Source organism: Lissotriton vulgaris, chromosome 1_2 (genome assembly GCF_964263255.1).
Source record: "Lissotriton vulgaris chromosome 1_2, aLisVul1.2, whole genome shotgun sequence".
NCBI lineage: Eukaryota > Metazoa > Chordata > Amphibia > Caudata > Salamandridae > Lissotriton > Lissotriton vulgaris.
Genome location: NC_141686.1, coordinates 96,723,722 through 96,745,311, shown reverse-complemented (window position 1 = coordinate 96,745,311; position 21,590 = coordinate 96,723,722). Strand labels below are relative to the sequence as shown.

The 21,590-nt window shown below is 46.1% G+C and overlaps 1 protein-coding gene across 1 annotated transcript in view; it reads right to left on the bottom strand.

Annotated features, from left to right (window-relative positions):
- Nucleotides 1-21,590, bottom strand: part of BCL2L13 (BCL2 like 13) — a 482,186-nt gene that overhangs the window by 192,543 nt on the left and 268,053 nt on the right. The window contains exon 5 of the mRNA XM_086952898.1: nucleotides 4,898-4,967. Within this exon, the coding sequence (XP_086809024.1) occupies nucleotides 4,898-4,967 (70 nt within the window). The remainder of the gene's footprint in view (nucleotides 1-4,897; nucleotides 4,968-21,590) is intronic.

The window sequence follows — 21,590 nt, the reverse complement described above, 5'->3', positions numbered from 1 at the left end:
CGTGGGGCCGGCGCCAGTGAGTTGTCAGGTCTACCGGCGACAATCCGGAAGCGGATCCGGTGAGGTCCTGCGGCGCCGGGACTGAAGTCGCCGGCGGCGTCGGGGCCGAAACACCCAACCCGCAAGGGCCTCCAGCCGGGACCGTTGGGCCCGGAGGCGCCACGGAACCAGACTGAGGAGGGAGGGACCTCATGGCCATGAGGTACCGCTCGATCTCCTCCGGCGTCGCACCGTGCCCAGGGAGCCGAAAGTGTGAGGCAGGCGGCGACACTTGCGACTCCCTCTGAGCCGCGTGGGCGGTGTCGCCCGAACCCCCGGCCGCATCGTGCGAGCGTCGGGGGGGGGTCGGAGGAACGATGACGTCTCTCTGACCTCTCATGCCTCTTACCTGAGGACTTGGATCCGGACGACCGATGTCCACTCCCGGAGCTGCGATGACTCCGACCCCGCGACCGGTCCCTCGGCCTCCCGTGGGACCGGGACCGGGACCTGGAACAGCACGGGCCGTCTGCCGGAGCTTCAGTCGCTTGCGGGACCGCTCCCGCATAGCCTTAGACGTCAGGGCCCGGCAGTCGGAGCAGGTGCGGTTGTCATGGTCGAGGCCTAAACACTTCAGGCACCGGCGATGGGGGTCCGTAACCGACATCAGTCGGTCGCACTTCGAACAGGGTTTGAACCCGGACATCCCTACCAGCACCGATAGAGTCGAAGACTCGAGGAAAGAAATGATCAAAAAGTTCAGTCAAAAAATTACTAGGGGTAGAGCTTCTCCGGATCTGCGCTAGCTGGCGCGGAAAAAAGAAGAACTGACGTTAGCGCGCATGGGCGGCATCTAAGTACTCCGACGACGTCATTCCGGCGCTAACGACGCCGACGACGGACGCGGAGCCGCGGACGACGCGCAGGGGTATTGCTACGCAAAAATTTCTGGATCCAGTCTGATGCCTGGGGATATTCTAAGGTAAGTAATCTATCACTAACGTGTCTCTTTCAGATTGATGCATGCTGCTCATTTCATTAACCATGGAAGGATGAATAGCTAACTCAAGATTTCAGCTGCGACCATCACATTATACAGATTAGCATATCAGTTAATTGTTTGAATTTAGTGGCTCTAAGTTGGTCCCTTGCGCGGGTAGATTTTGCTGGGAGGAATCTATGAAGCAGAATATTATCTGGAGTGTACTCTGTGGGGGGAAACTGTCATGTTTGCTGCTTGTAACCAAACGTGATTTTGACTAGGTGCAACAGTAATCCTGTCTGAGAATGCATGGTGGCAGAGGTTTTGGGGCTCCTGGGAAAAACTGAGCACAATGGCCCAGGGACAGGAGCATACCTTTCGAAAACAATGTGGAATGTTGCTTTCTTACCGTACTGAAAGATTTAAGTGGCTCCACAGCCCACAGAGACTGAGGTACTTGGACATTCTGGAACGTTTTGAATTGTGTGACACTCGAGATGACGGGGCGGCGATGCACGAGCCCACTTAGTTGTAACTTTATGGAAGAGTAGCTCTAAGGTTGGGTGCGAAGGAGTGGTGTCCAATGATATTAAAATTAGTAAAAGGTGGAAAGGGTTTGGGAAAGATGAGAGGGACTGTTCAGTGCTTAATTTGATTTACAAAAAGGGGGTGGTGATGAACAGAGTGTCTGAGATAAACAGACCACTCTTACCCAGTCCAAAGATCAGGGCTTGATCCATCACCGTTATTTATCTCACTGCCCCATCCCAGCTCAGAACCTGGCTATATGCAAATCAGTCTGTCCCTGGCCCAGTGCATCATGGGAACAGGGCAGACTAAACTACCAAGCCGATTCTTCACCAGAAAGGAGACAAGCTACCGGGGACCGGTTTCTGGCATTTCAGCCTTCTTCGGCCCGGCTTGCTTGAATCCTGATGGAGCAGTGAGAAAGGGACTCATGTCTGAGTATACCCTGCCACACCTATAGTGGCCAAAAACGATTTACAAAAAGGGGGTGGTGATGAACAGAGTGTCTGAGTTAAACAGACCACTCTTACCCAGTCCAAAGATCAGGGCTTGATCCATCACCGTTATTTATCTCACTGCCCCATCCCACCTCAGAACCTGGCTATATGCAAATCAGTCTGTCCCTGGCCCAGTGCATCATGGGAACAGGGCAGACTAAACTACCAAGCCAATTCTTCACCAGAAAGGAGACAAGCTACCGGGGACCGGTTTCTGGCATTTCAGCCTTCTTCGGCCCGGCTTGCTTGAATCCTGATGGAGCAGTGAGAAAGGGACTCATGTCTGAGTATACCCTGCCACACCTATAGTGGCCAAAAACGATTTACAAAAAGGGGGTGGTGATGAACAGAGTGTCTGAGTTAAACAGACCACTCTTCCCCAGTCCAAAGATCAGGGCTTGATCCATCACCGTTATTTATCTCACTGCCCCATCCCAGCTCAGAACCTGGCTATATGCAAATCAGTCTGTCCCTGGCCCAGTGCATCATGGGAACAGGGCAGACTAAACAACCAAGCCAATTCTTCACCAGAAAGGAGACAAGCTACCGGGGACCGGTTTCTGGCATCTCAGCCTTCTTCGGCCCGGCTTGCTTGAATCCTGATGGAGCAGTGAGAAAGGGACTCATGTCTGAGTATACCCTGCCACACCTATAGTGGCCAAAAACGATTTACAAAAAGGGGGTGGTGATGAACAGAGTGTCTGAGTTAAACAGACCACTCTTACCCAGTCCAAAGATCAGGGCTTGATCCATCACCATTATTTATCTCACTGCCCCATCCCAGCTCAGAACCTGGCTATATGCAAATCAGTCTGTCCCTGGCCCAGTGCATCATGGGAACAGGGCAGACTAAACTACCAAGCCAATTCTTCACCAGAAAGGAGACAAGCTACCGGGGACCGGTTTCTGGCATTTCAGCCTTCTTCGGCCCGGCTTGCTTGAATCCTGATGGAGCAGTGAGAAAGGGACTCATGTCTGAGTATACCCTGCCACACCTATAGTGGCCAAAAACGATTTACAAAAAGGGGGTGGTGATGAACAGAGTGTCTGAGTTAAACAGACCACTCTTACCCAGTCCAAAGATCAGGGCTTGATCCATCACCGTTATTTATCTCACTGCCCCATCCCAGCTCAGAACCTGGCTATATGCAAATCAGTCTGTCCCTGGCCCAGTGCATCATGGGAACAGGGCAGACTAAACTACCAAGCCAATTCTTCACCAGAAAGGAGACAAGCTAGTTGTAAATACAGTGCTTAATTTGAGCAGGTGCTTTCCGGGGCTCTAGTCAGGAGGCAGTTTACACCAGCACACTTTCTCCTGTTAGCGCTGCCTCCTAAGGAGAGCCCTGACACTTTGTTTTACAAATGAACCACTGGTGTAATTGTTTCTCCATATAACAGCTTGAATAAAAGTTTATAGAAAGGAAACCTACCAGGTGGATGAGAGTCAGTGCCGAAGCCGAGAGAGGGGGGGGGGGGTGGAAATGGGGGAGGGAGGGTGTAAAACATTTCGTTGATGCAGTGTGCAGGGCGTCAGCAACAGCTCAAGGAGTACCAGGTTTTCACAGAAGGCTCTTTGACTGTTGTTCTGATGGGTCCACGTGTCGTACTACCCTGCCTGTTCTTTTTACAGGAGACACAATAAAAAGGAAAAGCGTGCACGTGCCCAAGTTCGATGGTCCAGTCTAGCGTAATTGACCTTTTGTTTGATCAGGAGTCCGGACGCTATCACAAGCCACAGTAGTTAGCATGGTATTCCGATCTGGGTTATGTCAGATATATCTTAAACTGAACGCGTGGAAATCCCACTTTACATGTCATTTATTTACTATATTTGACCTGGCAGCCGCTCGTTGTTCTCCAGAGAGAGCTTGGCAAAAACAAACAATAGTAAGACAGACCGGCTCAAGATGTAATAGTAATAACAATAAGATGGGAGCCCATGCAAACAGCAAACAAACTGACAAGGTGTCAGATGGAATGTCGACTTAAAAGAACAAGCGCTAAAAGACAAGCGCAGCCCTGAAAGCGACACGCAGCCATGCGCCAACAGTTGTCTATTGCCACTCATGCACGTTTAGCGTTTACCTTACGGGAGCGAGCAGAGGCAAGAGCGATAATTGGTAACAGATGGCACCACTGCTCGCTGCTGCAATGGAAACGCCAAACGTGCACGAGTGGCAAAAGAGAACAGTGCAAAACATGCACGAGTTTGACAAAAGTCCTGAGAGATGACGAGAGGTCCCTCCTAAGCAGCGCTTGCACGCTGCGTAGGTGAGACCTAAAAATGACAGACCGGAGTATTTTAAAGAGGGAGCCCTGGAACAATTTAGGAGCGGAAAAAGGGGAGCTGACATGTGGACCCTGGGGTGGGCGCTCTATGGCTCCGGTGACATCACGACGTGGCTTCTAGTGCTCATGTGAATCCTGCACCACCTAAGTTTCTGGATCCAGTCTAATACCTGGGATATTGAAAAGGTGAGGAATCTGCAGGTAGAAGTACTCAACAGAAATTCGCATTACTCATAGTAACAGTGAATATTCAAACGGATAAGCATGAACAATTTAGCTGACCATGTGTAGCCTTGTAACATTTTCTAGTAGTACGGGCAGCACAGTAGATGAGCTTCCATATAGTCAGATGTATAGATAAACCACCCATGTCAATAATACCTGGCATAAACCACGTTTTTGCATTGTTCAAGATCGGAGGCTAGCACCAAAAGTTTCTGATGCCAATAAAATGTAGCCACTGCCCAATTTTTTAAGTTTCTTAGCACGTATCTCCCCACTTTATCCCTTAATAACACTATCCCTAAATGGTATAGGCCACTTTCGTAAAAAGCAGAGACTTTATTACAGCAAGTACTCTAGGTACAACGTAAAGAAAGATACTATCATCATGTCATACCCTACTCCATCCATTGGTGTGACCTGCTGCCTCTTGAGTCCGTTCCTTGAATTCCTCATAGGACAGAACACTGCACGAAGAAAAAACATAATTAGAAATTCTTCTTTGAATATAAAAATAAAGTGGCATAGTTAGCATGACTAAATACAACCACATACACGGACATAATTAATCTGGTTCAGGACTTCAATTAGTTTATGCAAAAAAAAACTGAACCGCTTACTTAGCCATTGGTGCCAGAGGGGAACCTAATATTCACTAAACTGTATAACTTTAATAACCTTTGTTCTGAGCGCCTGTATTTTGGCAAGTACAATGTTGTGGAGTTTTGTGAAATAATGCAAAACCTAAATTAATGAGACTAATTCATGCTGTGCAATGAAATGCTCTCACAGGTCCAATTTAAGCTTTAGCTGGCAGCCACTGGCGTGGCACAGAGAAACACCTTCACCCCTCCAGAGGAAGACACACACTCTTGAAGCTTCCCTGCTATGGTGGCAGTTGATTTTCTCCTGAAGCTTTGGGTGTAAGACCAGCAAGGTTTAAAAGGATAAGCAAACATTTGCGTCTTCCTGAAATTAACTTATAAGATTGCCATGAAGTTGGTGAAAGCGCAAGAAGGTGACTGTTTGTCAAGTGCCCAAATGCTAGATTAATTATTTAGAGAGCTCTGTAAAGCACTGCATTAGGGGTGCAGTCACTTCAAGATTGCCAATGCTGGATCATGAAAAGTACAAACATAATAACAGGGAGTTAAGATTCAAATCACTGAAGCCGGGCTCTCTTACATTCTTTTTAGCAATACAAAGAAACTGGAGTTGAGATGTAGGAAAGCCAGAAAAGTTCTGTTATGTTAAGTTCCTCAAAGTTTGGTTTGGATCTCGAAGTTGGGGCATTCCACAATCTAGGTCCTTGGAATTCAACCCTCAGCTTTCAGACGTTTGCCGTTGGTCTTCAGGTTATGTGTGGGTAATATTGGGAGAACATTTTAAGGGTAAAATATGGTTTGAAAAAAATAGAAAGGGAGGTCTCCTCACATATCCAATGACGGGACGAGGAGAGAGAAGAAACAGGAAATCAGAGCAGTCCCTATTATTACCTATAAAACAAGGATACTATTATCCTCAACTATACCACCATAGCTCAAGAGATCTTTGCATTTATATCCACTCAAGACATTTATACATAATAAACCAACAATAAAATCAGAGTTATACACAATTTATTTTAAAATATACAAAGACAAATGTCGAATACAGTACCACAGTGCAAAAAATGTTAAAAACAAAATGTTTACGGTTTTTGTCAGCACCCTACCAATAGGTCAATGGTGCACACACAATTCATACATGAAAAAACAAAAAAAGCAAATCGCTATTAAAAACAAGTTGTCGACGCAGCGTTTCGGTTTCTATGATGACACCTTCATCAGGACAGGGTTCTATACAGTAAAGAAACACAGTATTAACAACAATAATTTTCTTGAAGACACAACTTTATCTACACCTGTTCTTTAAAATTTTTCTTTAGTTTTTTCACACACATTTGACAATTAATTGACGCATTACAGAAAAGCATTGTGTCATGGGGAAAATTATTTTGCATGGGGTGCCAAGGTACATGGGAAAGTGGCAGCGTAATCTCTTGAGCTAAGGAAAGCGAAAGCGTTATATGCTTCCAGGTGACATGTTTCTAAACTCACAATACACCCAGGGGTAGTCCAAGACTATTCCAGTTTATATTATTTCTAAATATAGACAATTTTATACTTACTCTAACAGGGCGTACTCTTATAAAATGAGAGACGTCTTCCTCTTTTATTAATTTGAGGTAGTAGTCCTTAGTTCATCATAGGACATCAGGTACACAAATAGTGGTGGACGAGTAAAATATCTTTTAGTGTCTGAAACAATAAACACCATCCTTTATGCTCATATTGTAGTAGATATGAGGGTATATAAAAAATTTTTTTTACTAGTGCTCAAGGGTCAGTCAATTACCTTTGCTATACACTGGATTTTCCTGTTCGTTGAGGAAAAAGGAGCCACCGATATGAGGGACCTTTGTATAGGATTCCTTAAAAAATATAGAATAAGGACCATATCAATTTGGATTACAATTGGGAGAGTAGGAGTTTACTCATTCACCTTTACCATTATATATTGCTTACCCTGTGTTTTTAGGGATCAGTCCGGAGTGTGAGCCGTGGCTGGATGCCTTCAGGTTTTGTTATGTAATTAAAACCAAGTTGCAGATTACGTTTCTTCACTCTGCTCGGCGGGGGTTTTTTTGTATTACCACCTTAAGTAAAACATATATGTGTATATATCAGTAGTGGTTTTAGTCGATTCCTAATTCATTAGCACCTATATTTACCTCCTTAGAAGGACTAGGCAAATTGCATTATCTAACGAAGCTTTTATTTTCTGCTTGCCGGTCTATTAATCCGACACGGTCAGATGTAATTAAAATTGACGTGTGCGGAATATTGGCCGTTTATTATAGCAACTCTATATCTCATATATGTTTTACTTAAGGTGGTAATACAAAAAAAACCCCGCCGAGCAGAGTGAAAGGTGAATGAGTAAACTCCTACTCTCCCAATTGTAATCCAAATTGATATGGTCCTTATTCTATATTTTTTAAGGAATCCTATACAAAGGTCCCTCATATCGGTGGCTCCTTTTTCCTCAACGAACAGGAAAATCCAGTGTATAGCAAAGGTAATTGACTGACCCTTGAGCACTAGTAAAAAAAAATTTTTATATACCCTCATATCTACTACAATATGAGCATAAAGGATGGTGTTTATTGTTTCAGACACTAAAAGATATTTTACTCGTCCACCACTATTTGTGTACCTGATGTCCTATGATGAACTAAGGACTACTACCTCAAATTAATAAAAGAGGAAGACGTCTCTCATTTTATAAGAGTACGCCCTGTTAGAGTAAGTATAAAATTGTCTATATTTAGAAATAATATAAACTGGAATAGTCTTGGACTACCCCTGGGTGTATTGTGAGTTTAGAAACATGTCACCTGGAAGCATATAACGCTTTCGCTTTCCTTAGCTCAAGAGATTACGCTGCCACTTTCCCATGTACCTTGGCACCCCATGCAAAATAATTTTCCCCATGACACAATGCTTTTCTGTAATGCGTCTATTAATTGTCAAATGTGTGTGAAAAAACTAAAGAAAAATTTTAAAGAACAACAGGTGTAGATAAAGTTGTGTCTTCAAGAAAATTATTGTTGTTAATACTGTGTTTCTTTACTGTATAGAACCCTGTCCTGATGAAGGTGTCATCATAGAAACCGAAACGCTGCGTCGACAACTTGTTTTTAATAGCGATTTGCTTTTTTTGTTTTTTCATGTATGAATTGTGTATGCACCATTGACCTATTGGTAGGGTGCTGACAAAAACCGTAAACATTTTGTTTTTAACATTTTTTGCACTGTGGTACTGTATTCGACATTTGTCTTTGTATATTTTAAAATAAATTGTGTATAACTCTGATTTTATTGTTGGTTTATTATGTATAAATGTCTTGAGTGGATATAAATGCAAAGATCTCTTGAGCTATGGTGGTATAGTTGAGGATAATAGTATCCTTGTTTTATAGGTAATAATAGGGACTGCTCTGATTTCCTAAAATATGGTTTGTGTACAACCCAGAGATTCTTAACGTGGATTCTCTTCACCCTCACTAAACAGTGATGTGCTTCCAAGTCAGGACTGAAATAGTCTCTCTTAAAAAAGGTCAGTACATTGGTTTTGGAGCCTCTATAACCTGTTAATGAGTTTCTTCAAAAGACACCATCCACAAGGCTTTCATCCGCTGAACTCAGAGGTTCGTTTGGAGGACTGGGAGACATTTAAATAAATTCCTAGGTTTTCACAGTTGCCATAGTTTAAGAACGTGGACTTAGGTTGGGGAACAAGATGAAAGGTAACCTGGACTGTAATTGCTCTTCCTAATGGCACTGCCTCAGTTTTTGGCTCGGTTTATACAAATGAAGCTATTCTTCATCCAAAAGAACATATGGTTTAAACATCTTATCAATTCTGCACTGGTTCACTGGTCCATGATGCAGCTGACTATAGATGTGGGTGTCATCATTGTACATTTGGAGGTGCACATGCTTTTGATGTGGCTGTTGAGCTAGAGAGAGCACATTAATGTTAAAAAGAAGACAGGATGGGGTACAGCCCTGAGGAGCCCTACATCATACTGCACTGGATAACTATTCTATAGTCACTTACTTGTCTTGTAGCGTTTGCTGGGAGACTCGTATAAATAATTTGGGGAGTCCTGCTTTCCATGGGACTGAATGGAAGAGTGATTTTGAGAGGTACAGGGACATTAAGGAGCAAACTGTGCAGGAATGGGGTTGAACAGGACTACCATTCGCATGATTCTTCTCATTAAGGAATACTGAATGTATTTTCACCATATCAGCACACCTTAATGGGGAAAATATCGATATTAGACATCTTAATGGCGTTGGGTGTTAAGATGATTACTTACCACTGAAAATACCCTGCTAGTTTATCTTCTCATGCATAGTGAAAGTGACCTATTTTGACAAAAAATGCAATTCATATATATATATATATATATATATATATATACATATATATACATACACACATACACACACAAAACACTGCAATTGTCTTTGCGATCTCTTATTTAATACACTTATTCTTCTCCCCTTTTTTCCTCTCCTTCACAAAATCAACTAATTTTACCATCTTAAAAAGGTGCAATTGGGGGGGCGTGGCCAACTGCCGAACATGGCGGCAGCTTAACCCGGGAGCTCCGCGAGGCAATCCGGCCCGCACAATAATCCGCACACACATCCGTATACTAACCTGCCTGAAGGGGTGAAATCGGCCCCGGGAACCGAGCGGCACATAACGAGCCGCTTCCAGCGAAAATCCGACGCCGGGAAGTGCTCCATCCATCGAGAGCGAGGCGAGGCCTACAGCGACTCGGCAGCCCCGGCCCTGAGTTAGGGGGCGTGCCGACCGGAAGCGCACCTTCTCCGGCCGGGAGGGGTCGGCATTGGCCGGCGTCCGCTCCTCCTTGCCTGGCACTGAGCTCCACTACGGCGCAACTAGACAGACGACGCCTGGATCGGCACGGTCCCACCACAGCACTGACCATTACTCCGAACAGCCGTTGGATAGGAGGGCGGCCTTCCCCGTGGTGGCACCGGTCCCCGGCGGCCCGGCGGCCGCGGCGGCCATAACGCGCGGCGGCGCGACCCACGTGGAGGAGAGAACTTGTACGGACCTGTGCACGCCGCCATCAACATAGGGACAACCTCTCCGCTGAATTCAAGCACGCCATCATGACGGGCAAGAATACGAGGAGCATGACTGCGACGCAATCAAAACTTGATAAGTTTGCTTATGCCCATAACAACCACTCACAAGGACCAGGTCGGCACTCAGCCGGTGCTTCCTCTGACACCAACGGGACTGGGAAAGTCACACTGGAAGCCATCATGAGAACTCTCACAGACGTCCAGGCGACGGTTGGCACAATCTCCACGGAGGTGAACCTGATGCGAGCAGATTTCAAAAAAATGTCGGAGAGGGTGTCGCAAGTAGAGGTGGTCACGAAATCCCTTATTGAGGACACTTCTGACCTTCAGGTGGCGATGGAACGGCTAGAAAAGACAACCAAACTACTGCAAGAAAAGCTGGACGACCAGGAAGGACGCTCCAGAAGGAACAACGTCCGTATTCTAGGCCTTCCGGAATCGGAGGGAAAAGGTGCCATGGACCTGTACATAGAGGACCTTATCAAGACAAAATTGCAACCTAAGGGACTGTCAGCCTTCTTCTCCGTTGAAAGGGCTCATCGAGTCCCCGGGGGTACGCCCCAACCGGGGGCCACACCGCGACCGGTGCTGGCCAGACTCTTTAACTATAGAGACAGGGACGCCATTTTGCAGGCGGCCAGGGTGGCGCCCCCGGTGAAGATCCTGAACTCCACGCTGGCGTTCTTCCCGGACTATACGGCCGAGGTAGCAAGGCGTCGAAAATCCTTCAATGCGGTCAAAAAGACTTTGCGAGACAGGGAACTACCCTACTCGATGCTCTTCCCCGCCAAACTGCGGATTGTGGCCGAGGGAAGGACATGGTTCTTCGACAATCCTGAAGTAGCACGAGAATGGCTGGATGGCTGGAGACCGGCAGGCAAGCCTCAACGCCCGCGCAAGGACCGCCAGGATCACCGCAAAGAGAAAACGCCGGAGCGCCGCGAGCCCAGTCCGGCCACTGAACAGGGCGCAGCCGGGGGCCTAGACTCCGATCTTGAAAGGGATCCCTTTGATTCAGGTCAACCTAGCAGGGGATGAATGACAACGCTGGAAGCATCAAACGCTGAACACTACACTTGGGACCTTGGGCCGATGGAACTGAGTAGGGCGGGTTATGGCCGGTGCCTGTAGGGGACTCACCAACCCCACAAGCAAGTAAGACCAGATAGGGGGGGGAAACAAGCACTCTGCCAAGTTGGGGATGCGGGCGGGACCTCGTCCGTGGTGCAGGGGAGCAGGGAGGGGGTGGAGGGATGGGAGTTACGAAGTTCAAGTTAAAGTTAAGTTACATGGTCATCGTCATCTTTATTGCCACCTCACAGGGCATGAATACACTGCACTCTATGGGCGGCGTGCACCGCCTCCACAACCTGACACCCTTCTCCTCCTGCTAATGGGGAACACGATTCATAACTACACATGGCACAGCGTGATCAAGCTACACCGGCGATGGGTACCCCTGTAACGACGATGGTGCCTCCACTGAAGCTCCTCACCTGGAATGTCAGAGGGTTGGGAGATAAAATAAAAAGGGGTTTGGTGATGCAAACTATTAAGCGTGCTCGGTCTGACCTAGTATTGCTGCAAGAAACACATTTGGCGGGAACCACCTGTAAGGCCCTGAACAGGCGTGGGTACACCATGGCAGTACACTCCGAATTTACCTCGGGTTCCAGGGGCACAGGGATACTCCTCAGAAACAACTCCCCCTTCCTGGTCACTAGCCACAAAACTGATGACCAAGGCAGGTTTGCAGCACTCTCAGGCCAGTGGGAGGGGAGGGCCGTGAATGTGGTGTCTGTCTACATCCCCCCCGCACTACACGCTATAGCCCTACCGGCGCTTAGCCGATTCCTTATTGATCTCCCCGAAGGAGATGTGATCATAGGGGGCGATTTCAATGCCATCACAGACCCATTACTGGATACTTTTCCCCAGCGAGCTCGCCCGAGAGGAGCCGCGGCACTCCCGGGCTTTTTATCTGCTATGGGCCTCACGGATGTTTGGCGTCACCTTAACCCTGCTGCGCAGCAATACACGCACTACTCCGCACCCCATAACACCCTCTCCCGAATCGACTACTTTTTCATTCTGGGGGTTGGACTGAGCTCTGTAGATAGTATTGACATTCTGCCGCGAGGAATTTCTGATCACTCCCCGGTCTCCCTTCATATTTCCACCAAGGAGTGTAAGCGGGGTAGGCTATACCCGATCTATCCCAACTATTTGCAGGTCCCTGGCATCAAGAAGAAGCTCAAATTAACCACCACACACTTTTTCACTGAGAACACTGGATCGGTCGCCTCACCCTCAATTCTGTGGGAGGCGTATAAGACGGTCCTCAGAGGGGCTTCCATATCGGCCATTACTGGGCATAAGAGAGAATCGAGGGCCACACTGGCCAATTTGGAAGTAGCCTTGCACACGGCAAACACTGCACATATGACAGACCCCACTCCTGAGACGCTCCATGAACTGCAGCTCCGCCAGCAGCAACATCAGGCACACCTTACCGTGATCACTAAAGGGCACCTTGCGAGTACAACACACAGAATATATGATGTGGGCGATAAGGCCGGGAAGATGCTAGCATGGCTTGACAAGCGGGGTGGCAGCAACAGAGGGATTCATGGACTCTACGATACGAACGGCACACTGCAAACTCACCCAGAACACATAATTCAAACTCTAGCCTGCCACTTCCAGAACATCTACACGCCGGCACGGCCAGTCACTGAGCGGGAAGCCATGGACTCCCTTAGCAACATCCATGTCCCTGTGCTCTCACCAGAAGCGCAGCAGGAACTTGAGGCAGACCTCACGGTGGGAGAGGTACAATTGGCTATACAGGCGTTACAGTCCGGCAAAGCCCTGGGCCCGAACGGGATTCCTGTGGAGTGGTACAAGGCGATGGACTCAATCCTGGCCAAACCCCTCCTAGACATGTTCAACGACAGCCTACAAAAGGCACTGCTCCCAATCGATCAACGCACGGCCACCATTGTGGCTATCCCGAAACCGTCTAAGCCACCAACCGACTGTACCTCGTACCGACCCATATCCCTGCTCAACACAGAAGCGAAGGTCCTGGCGAAACTGCTGGCCAGCCGCCTCACCAAACATCTCACTACCCTAATCCACCCAGACCAATCGGGCTTTATGCCACATAGAAGCACAGCACTTAATCTGAGAAGGGTCCACGGGGTGTTGGCAAAGGCGCATCTACTTCAGGAACAGGCTGTGATACTTTCCTTAGATGCTAAAATGGCATTTGATTTGGTTGAGTGGGAATACCTCTTTGCTGTACTAACCCGCATGGGCTTCGGGCCCCTGTATATGGCATGGGTACGGCTGCTCTACACCCGGCCAATGGCACAGGTGGTTGCGAACGGGCGTATATCCTCAACCTTTCCACTAGGGAGAGGAACGAGACAAGGGTGCCCGCTATCGCCCCTGTTGTTTGCGATAGTGCTGGAGCCGCTGGCAATCCTGCTACGTGCGACGCCGTTATTTAGAGGAATCGCATGGAGTGACGGGTGGGAAGACAAGGTCTCCCTCTACGCCGACGACATGTTGGTGTACATGACTGACCCGACTGGAGGGGTACCCGCCCTATTGGCGATCTGCGATGCACATGGTAAAGCGTCCGGGTATACCCTGAACTGGACCAAGTCGACACTATATGTACTTGCCGGCCCAGCTCCGGTGTTGCCGGCTACCTGCCCTCTTAAAGTGACCGCCTCTTCTTTCAAATACTTGGGTATTTATGTCACAAAAGATGCTAAACAGTTCTATGACGAAAACTTGCAGCCGCCTCTGCAGCGGTTGCGTGCAGATGTCCAATATTGGGCTTCGCTGCCACTGACCCTCCTGGGGCGCGCAGCTCTTTACAAAATGATGGCTCTCCCGAGGTTTCTGTATGTCCTGGAGAACTCCCCCTATTTGGTTGGCCCGCAGTATTTCCGACGAGTAGCAGCATTGGTCTCCAACCTGTTGTGGGGTAACGGACCGGCACGTATAGCACAGGCAAAACTGGTGAAGAGTTGGTACGAGGGAGGTATCGCACTACCCAACCTCCAGTTGTATTACTGGGCGTCACAGCTTAAAGTAATTAATCACTGGATTCACGTTTCTAGAGAAGACCCTGCATACAAGGCAGACTGGTCACAACTGGGGACTGAGGGCATGCTCTCAGTACTGTATAATTACACGGAGGTCAAGACCCTGCTAGGCCCAACATTCCACACAGCAATACTCTGGCACACGGCACAGGCACGCCTGGGATGGAAGGGGAAGATCACTAGGCTGACGCCACTTTGGGACTCCAAGGCGCTGGGCACCCTTAGGGCCTGCAAAGGCTTTGCGAGATGGGACGACATAGGGATCTCGGTAGTTGGGGACCTCTGGGACAAAGGCACGGTTGTTCCCTTCCAACACCTTCAGCAACAATACGGACTAGGGCCCAACGAAACATACTGCTATGTACAGATTCGACATGCACTTCTGCGCGCAATCCCGCCAGACACGACACTCCCAGAGTCCTCGCCCCTCGAGGATAGACTGCTTACCGAATACATGGAGCAAAAAGCAACCTCGCTCACATACAAGAAATTAATTAATAACACGCCAGATCCCACACACAAACTGAAAGAGAAATGGGTGGCCGAACTAAACGATATGGATGAAACAGAGTGGAATGAGGCATTAGCCTCCCCAAGGGAGGTGGGCATATCAGCCAGGTTCCGCCTGATACAGCTCAAGGTGCTACACCGCACCTACTACACACGCACACTGCTCCACAGAATACATAGGGCGCAACACCCGTACTGCCTTAGGGGATGCGGGGAGGAGGGGACTCTCCTACATACATTTTGGGAATGTCCACAAATAAGGGAACTATGGCGTCAAATAATGCGAACAGTCTCTCAAGCCATGAATGTGTCTGTACTCCCGGAACCTCGCAGGTGCCTGCTGAACATTTGGGAACCAACGGACTTGAACAGGTATGAGCAGTTGTGGGTCACCCTAGCAATGACGGTGGCCAAACGTGACATTGCACAGAGATGGGGGGCTCCGGAGTTACCAACGGTGGCAGGGTGGACAAGAAATATGGACCTTCTCATGGTTAAGGAAAGAGCAGTGTATGTATTGAGAGCCTGCCCCCGCAAATGGAACCGGGTATGGCTGAAATGGAACGCATATAGAGGGGACCCTTGTGAGGCTTTGCCGGAGGGTGAGGACTCAGACTCGGAGGAGGAGGATGGCTAGTGGCCAATGGAGGACACCTATGCACAGGGGAGGGGACGGGAGGAGGAATGCACGCTCTACCACTCTAAACGCAATGCTGATTTCGTAAGCATGTGAGAAGGTATAGAGGAATGTATACAGACTCTGATAACAAGATGACGGTTGTTTGGTTTTTTGTTTGGATTTCTTTATACTTATGAGCCCCCGCTCATGCTCTATGAGAGAAAACTCAGCCTTCTGCCCTGGAATCATGTGGGCGGGATGGGGATCCGAGGAAGGGGAAACACTGGGCCTTGTGCTACATATATTTGTTTATTAACCTCAACTGTTAGGCCGTGCATATATACGGTAACTGTTACTGTACTCTATGTTGCGTACTATCCCCACTTGGGGAACAAGCTACTGTTATGTTACTGCAATGCCATAATGACGTACTGCTATCTCTTCTGAATTCCTGACAATAAAGAATTTTCAAAAAAAAAAAAGGTGCAATTATTTAACATCCTCATTCCCAGGCTTCTTTCATCGGACCATCACAGGCCACCATTTTAAACTTCATGATCACTCTATTAGTTTGTAACTATTTGGTCCTGGTGATGACTCTCGGGCATCTTTTGAAACTAAATTCTCAACGAAGAGACACTAATGTGAAAAGTTCTCCAGCTTATAAAATCTAGGACATCCCACGTCAGTAAAAGACATTACTTTGTCACTTGAACAATATAATACATACAAATAATCTGTTTGTAATGCACATTGTTGCACGCAGTGTGATCACAGGAGCACTGAATAATTGTAAAGATTTGTTTGTATTAATCCGATTACATTCTTTATAACATTCCATAGTCGTCTTTTGCTAATGCATGTTTTTGTTGCATATACACTACAGGAGATACCGACAGCACCGTGCATTGGCCCAAATATTAGCTAGATTTTTTGTTAAATCAACACTGTACTTATGAACTGCAGTCCCCGAAATTCGGATTATCATCCATCATAAAAAATAACCCGGTGGAACTACTGTTCAGAGTGTAATAAATACACCAAGTTCCACGCTGATAGACCTATTCTCTGAAAAATTGAATCTATGTTGCCTGCACAGCTCTGGGCTCCCTGGATCATGCTTTACTGCAAGCTCTGAAAGGAAGGAAACCACTGATGTGGGCTGGGTAAGGCATGCAAAGCTAGTGCCATTGGGTACAATACAAGTGTGAATATTTTATAGTGAGCATGTATGGTTGCAATGTCTTCAGAGTTTATCAGTGTGATGTAAGCGGTCTTGAAAAAAGTGTGTGCAGTCTTGGGTTCATTTGTGCTTTCTGAAGGCGGTATTTCATGCCATGTCTGGATGTTCGAGGTTCACTGCTATAGTGGTGGTGGATGTGTGGAATGATTTCACATGTTATGGATGTACGGAATAATATGGTCATAACCCCATGCAAACACAAGCTGTGTAGTGAGTTGAAGGGACTTAGGCCTAGAATGGTGAGAAATGTGGAGTTGGGAGCAACATATTGCTGTATGGATGGGTTGACGTTTGATGCACTGTGGAATATGTGGAAAGAGAATGCCAGGGACGTAGGATTCAGAGTTGGTATTGAACAGAAGGTAAATCTAGGAGCTGTGTAGGGCTAGGGTTTACATAAGAGGTGTGTTTGGAAAATAAATGAAACTAGCCTTAGCACACCACACTTTTGTGTGTGCAGTTTTTTGTGTATAGCAGAGGAACACTTTAAATGAGCACACCAAACTATGTCACATACGGTCAGATCCATTTACTTTTTGGGGGGGATTTGGATATTAAGTTGAGCCGAAGCCTGAACTCGAACCTGGATTCCCAGTTCCAAAGTCATCAGTTCTGGTTTTTATCAGTTTAGTCTTTCCAGTGTTATTAATTTTGCTTGCAGAAAACTTGGGGTTAATTTAGATTACTAAAATGCTTTGCACAACTGAAGAACTGTATTATTCTACTTTCTCTTTCTAAGACATCTACAAATAATTATCCCATGGGCACATAAAACGCTTGCCAGAACAAGAAAGTTTGTAGCATTTCGACAACTTCACATGGGTCTGACGCTTCAAACTTAACTGTATTTCAAAAGTGGTACAGAGTTCCTCTGTGATAGTAGATATGGGTAATGGGTACCGGTAGTAGGGTCACGGAAGGACCACTAATGTGTGCATGAAGGAGAGGGAATTCTCCTTTGTGGAACTAGGGCTCTCACACACCCAGCAAGCTAGGTGTCATGCTTCATCATTTGAGCTTGCCCCTCGTCAGGTCGGCGCTGCAATACCAGACGGGCACCCGAAAACGGGGCTCTTTATCGGGGATCTTTTGTTCCTGTCGGTGGGTGCAGTGGGGGTGAGGGGCCTAGTGTGTGTAGATGTAGGGAAACGTGATTTAAAATCGGTCAGTTAGTCCTATCCAAACTTTATTCTGTAGGTAAACTACCTAATTAAAAGGTGGAGAGGGGCCAAACCTAGTCGTGAAGTGTCTAGTTGTAAGAGCCCTACTCTCAAAAGATAGACATGTTTCGTGTCTCCAAAGTCAATAAAGATCAGGACACTTCTTCAGGATTAAAACCAAAGGCAGCAGACCAGGTCAAGCACTACGGATCATTTAGTTCTTAAGTTAGGGTGGTACAATCTCTTCCAACATCCACTGCCGTGGGATGTGCAAATTATTGATATACAAAGAACAAAATGGAAGGTGCACTCAAATAAAGTCAACAGAAATAGTAATTTTAAGTATCTTCTTCTTTATTCAACAAAGTGTTCATGAAGCATAGGCACAGCCAACGTGTTTCGTTCCTCTTTTTTTGCCTTTTAGGAACTTCGTCAGGGCGAGTTCTTTATGCAAGAAGGGCTGGACTCAAACGTCAAGTAGAATTAGACCGGAAGTGGTGGTTAGTTCGGTGGGCCAGAAATAGTATCCTTAAATTTGGAGAAGTGCACCCCACTAGGGGTGGCCTCGAGCGGTTCCTGTTGATATCGTACAAACCGGTGTGTTCCAGAAGCTAATGGCAGCCCCAGGACAAAAGCAACAAGTATAACTTCTAGGTTTCAGAACATAGCCACTTGCGCTGTATCTAGTCAAAGAAGATTGGCCAGGTGTTGAATATGTGTTTTGGGGGAGATGTCCTTGCAGTAGCATTTCTATTTTCGCTCTGTTTGAACCAAGACTGTTTTTTTTGCTTTCCATTTTAATTTGGACGACCCACTTCATCCCCAGGAGGATGTCAAATGCATATATTTGGTATTTAAGAAGGTGGAATTCATTACAGTTAACTAAAAGCCTAATGTACACTTCGAAGAGCAGGAAAGTGGGTGATGAGGCCTGTGGCACCCCACCCATAAGATGTCTGGTTACCCAGTTGGCTCGATAAGTTTGGTCTCAGATTGGAGCTTACAACCACATTTGGGGTGTCTGGAATCCTCATGTCAGAAACTACTTGGTAGCTCATGAGAATGGCTTATGAGAGTGCGCAGCAGGCATTCAAAAGATGCAGGAATATTAGGACAGCATTTCTTTTGCTTTCCTGATTGGATGGTAGGTCTTCTCTGACAATTGCATGTGCTTTCACTTTTGACTATTGAAACAAGGCAGAAATAGAAAGTGCCAGTAGGAAAACCCTCAAGCAAAAAAGTCGACTTTGGCATGGTTCCATGCAAAACACCATCAAAGAGGACTGGCAGCCAAAATAAGACATCTTTTACAGATGTGCATTATATGAATTCAAGGAAGCTAAATCTATAATTCCACAGTAAACAACGTCTTGTTCCAATTGAAGGGTGTAACCCTGGTGTAGCCGGAGAATGAAATTATGTTTTTCACTAGACAAGATAAATAGGCCAATTAAAATGGAGAGAAAAAGTGGGGGAAACGAACGTAGTAATGAGGACTTACAAGAAGATGGATGGGTCACAAGCTTCAGGAAGCTGTTAAGGAAAAGCTGTGGTAAAGAATAGCCAGCAAAATAGAATGCAGGCCTGGTTAATGCAGTGAACCTAGACAGCTCAAAGCAATGTTTTAATATTAGAAAAATATGAAAAGGATAAACTGCAGGCCACGTCGTCCTAATACTAATTCACTAAATTCACAAGTAGGAACAGGCAATGTTTTCAACCCTTCACTCTCTCCCAGGTTAATCTGACACTGATCCGGAGTTTGCCCAGACGGAAAAAACGCTTCCAATTTAGATTACAGATGCCAGTGACCTGAAGACTAAAGGTGTTAACTCTAGAAAGGTGATCTAATGACACTTGTCAAGATAAATTAGTTCAATTAAAAGGAATCAGCATAAGTCACTGTCGAGTGCACCTTTTCACCAGCTCAAACCTCTTCAACACCTGCTCACACTGATATTATAGCCCGCTGCCATAGACTGTATTGACTGTTAAAGGCCCTGAACCAGAACTATCGGGCCTATAACAAGGAAGACTGCCTTTAACAACCAGTAAAGCCTGAGGCAGAAGGGCTATAAGGTTATTTGAACATTCCACCTACTTAGGGCAGAAAGGTCTAAATTAAAAAGGGAGAAACATGAAGACAAATATTTGAATGCTGGAGTTCCGGGGTTATACCAGGCATTTACTCCATTGCCTTTAATGGAGCTCTCAACATTTCAATGTCCTAATAGTTTTTTATATTTAAAGAGCAAAGACCCTTAAAAGTCAACCCACAGCTCAGGATACAACGTAATTTAAAAAAACTTCATATTTCTATCCAACGTTTACAGGCGGAGGCAGATGGCATTATTAAAATGTGCTTCATAGAAAAAGCAATATGGCCCCCTCCTTTCAGTATTCTGTTGTCATTAGGTCCGGATAGCGCTGGCGTCCCCGGTTATACTAGGCATGGCAGAAGGTCTCTAGCGACTCCCTCATTGCTTAAGTTGTCCTCCTTTTGTTGTACCCTATAACCACAGTTTGGCCTAAGATGCACCGCGTCTGAAATCTCCACGAGCCACCCAGAGTTAACATTTTTAAGCACGGTTGCGCCTTTTGTGCAGGCACCCTCAGGCGACTACTTTTAACTTCTGCTACACAACCCATCCGTCCCCTCTTCTCTACGGCAGGGTACTGGATGACTTAACACTTGCAAGTTACCTGGTCATAGTGCATAGGCATTGTTATGATTGTATTTATGTTGTAAAATGTGAAAAATGTGAAATAAAAAGGCTTAAACAAAACAAAACAAAAAATGTGCTTCATAGAGTGACCACAAAGGATCCATGGGAATGAGCCCTCTAACAGATCATAGGACCATGAGGCGGAGCTCCTGAAAACCAAACCAAGCGGACTTCACAACACTACTGACATTCCTGTCAGTCCTTGATATTTCCAGGCCTTCTTTTTTATGATAAATGTATTGTGGTATGGCTAAGTTTCCAGTAAATTCAGCACTCGACTGTCAGTAACCGCACCTTCAGCATCAAGAGGCATTTACAGTGCATGCATAAACCAAAGACACTCCCTTTTCCAGTAAAAGGGACTTCATAAATACAAGGAGAGCCTTAAAAGGCCTTAAAATGCTGCTGAGGGCTTAAAATCAATTTCAACGGCAGCTAAAGTAGTAGACCATATATTTTAAGTTTGAAAATTTCCAGCTGCTCTACTGCCCGAGTATTGTTTATTTCAGATTCTAAGAATACATAAACCGTTTAAAGTTCTACAGGGCAAAACGCAAAATAAAATAAATATAGAAGGTTCCCAAAACAAAATATAGCACAAAATGTTGTCCTGAAAGACAGAATATGAAAAAAATTGCATAAAGTTGCTGCAAAAAAATAAAAAACACTTAGAAAAACTTAACAGAAAGGAAAATTTAAATATTGCACCACGGAGGAAAAACCCTGCTGAGAATTCATTTACCAGGGATAAAACACATTAAGTTGGGAGAGACTGCACAGAACTAAAAACAAACAACTACTTTCTCAGAGTAACAAGGCTGCAAAGCCATTCTTGCAAAAACAACAAGGGGATGGATGGAATGCTAGATGAATTCTCAGCCTCTGGCAATTGCTAAGGCTGTATCCCAATATATCAGTTTTCTCCCAATATGCCACCTTAGCTTGAACACAGCCATATGCAAATCAGTCCTGACCC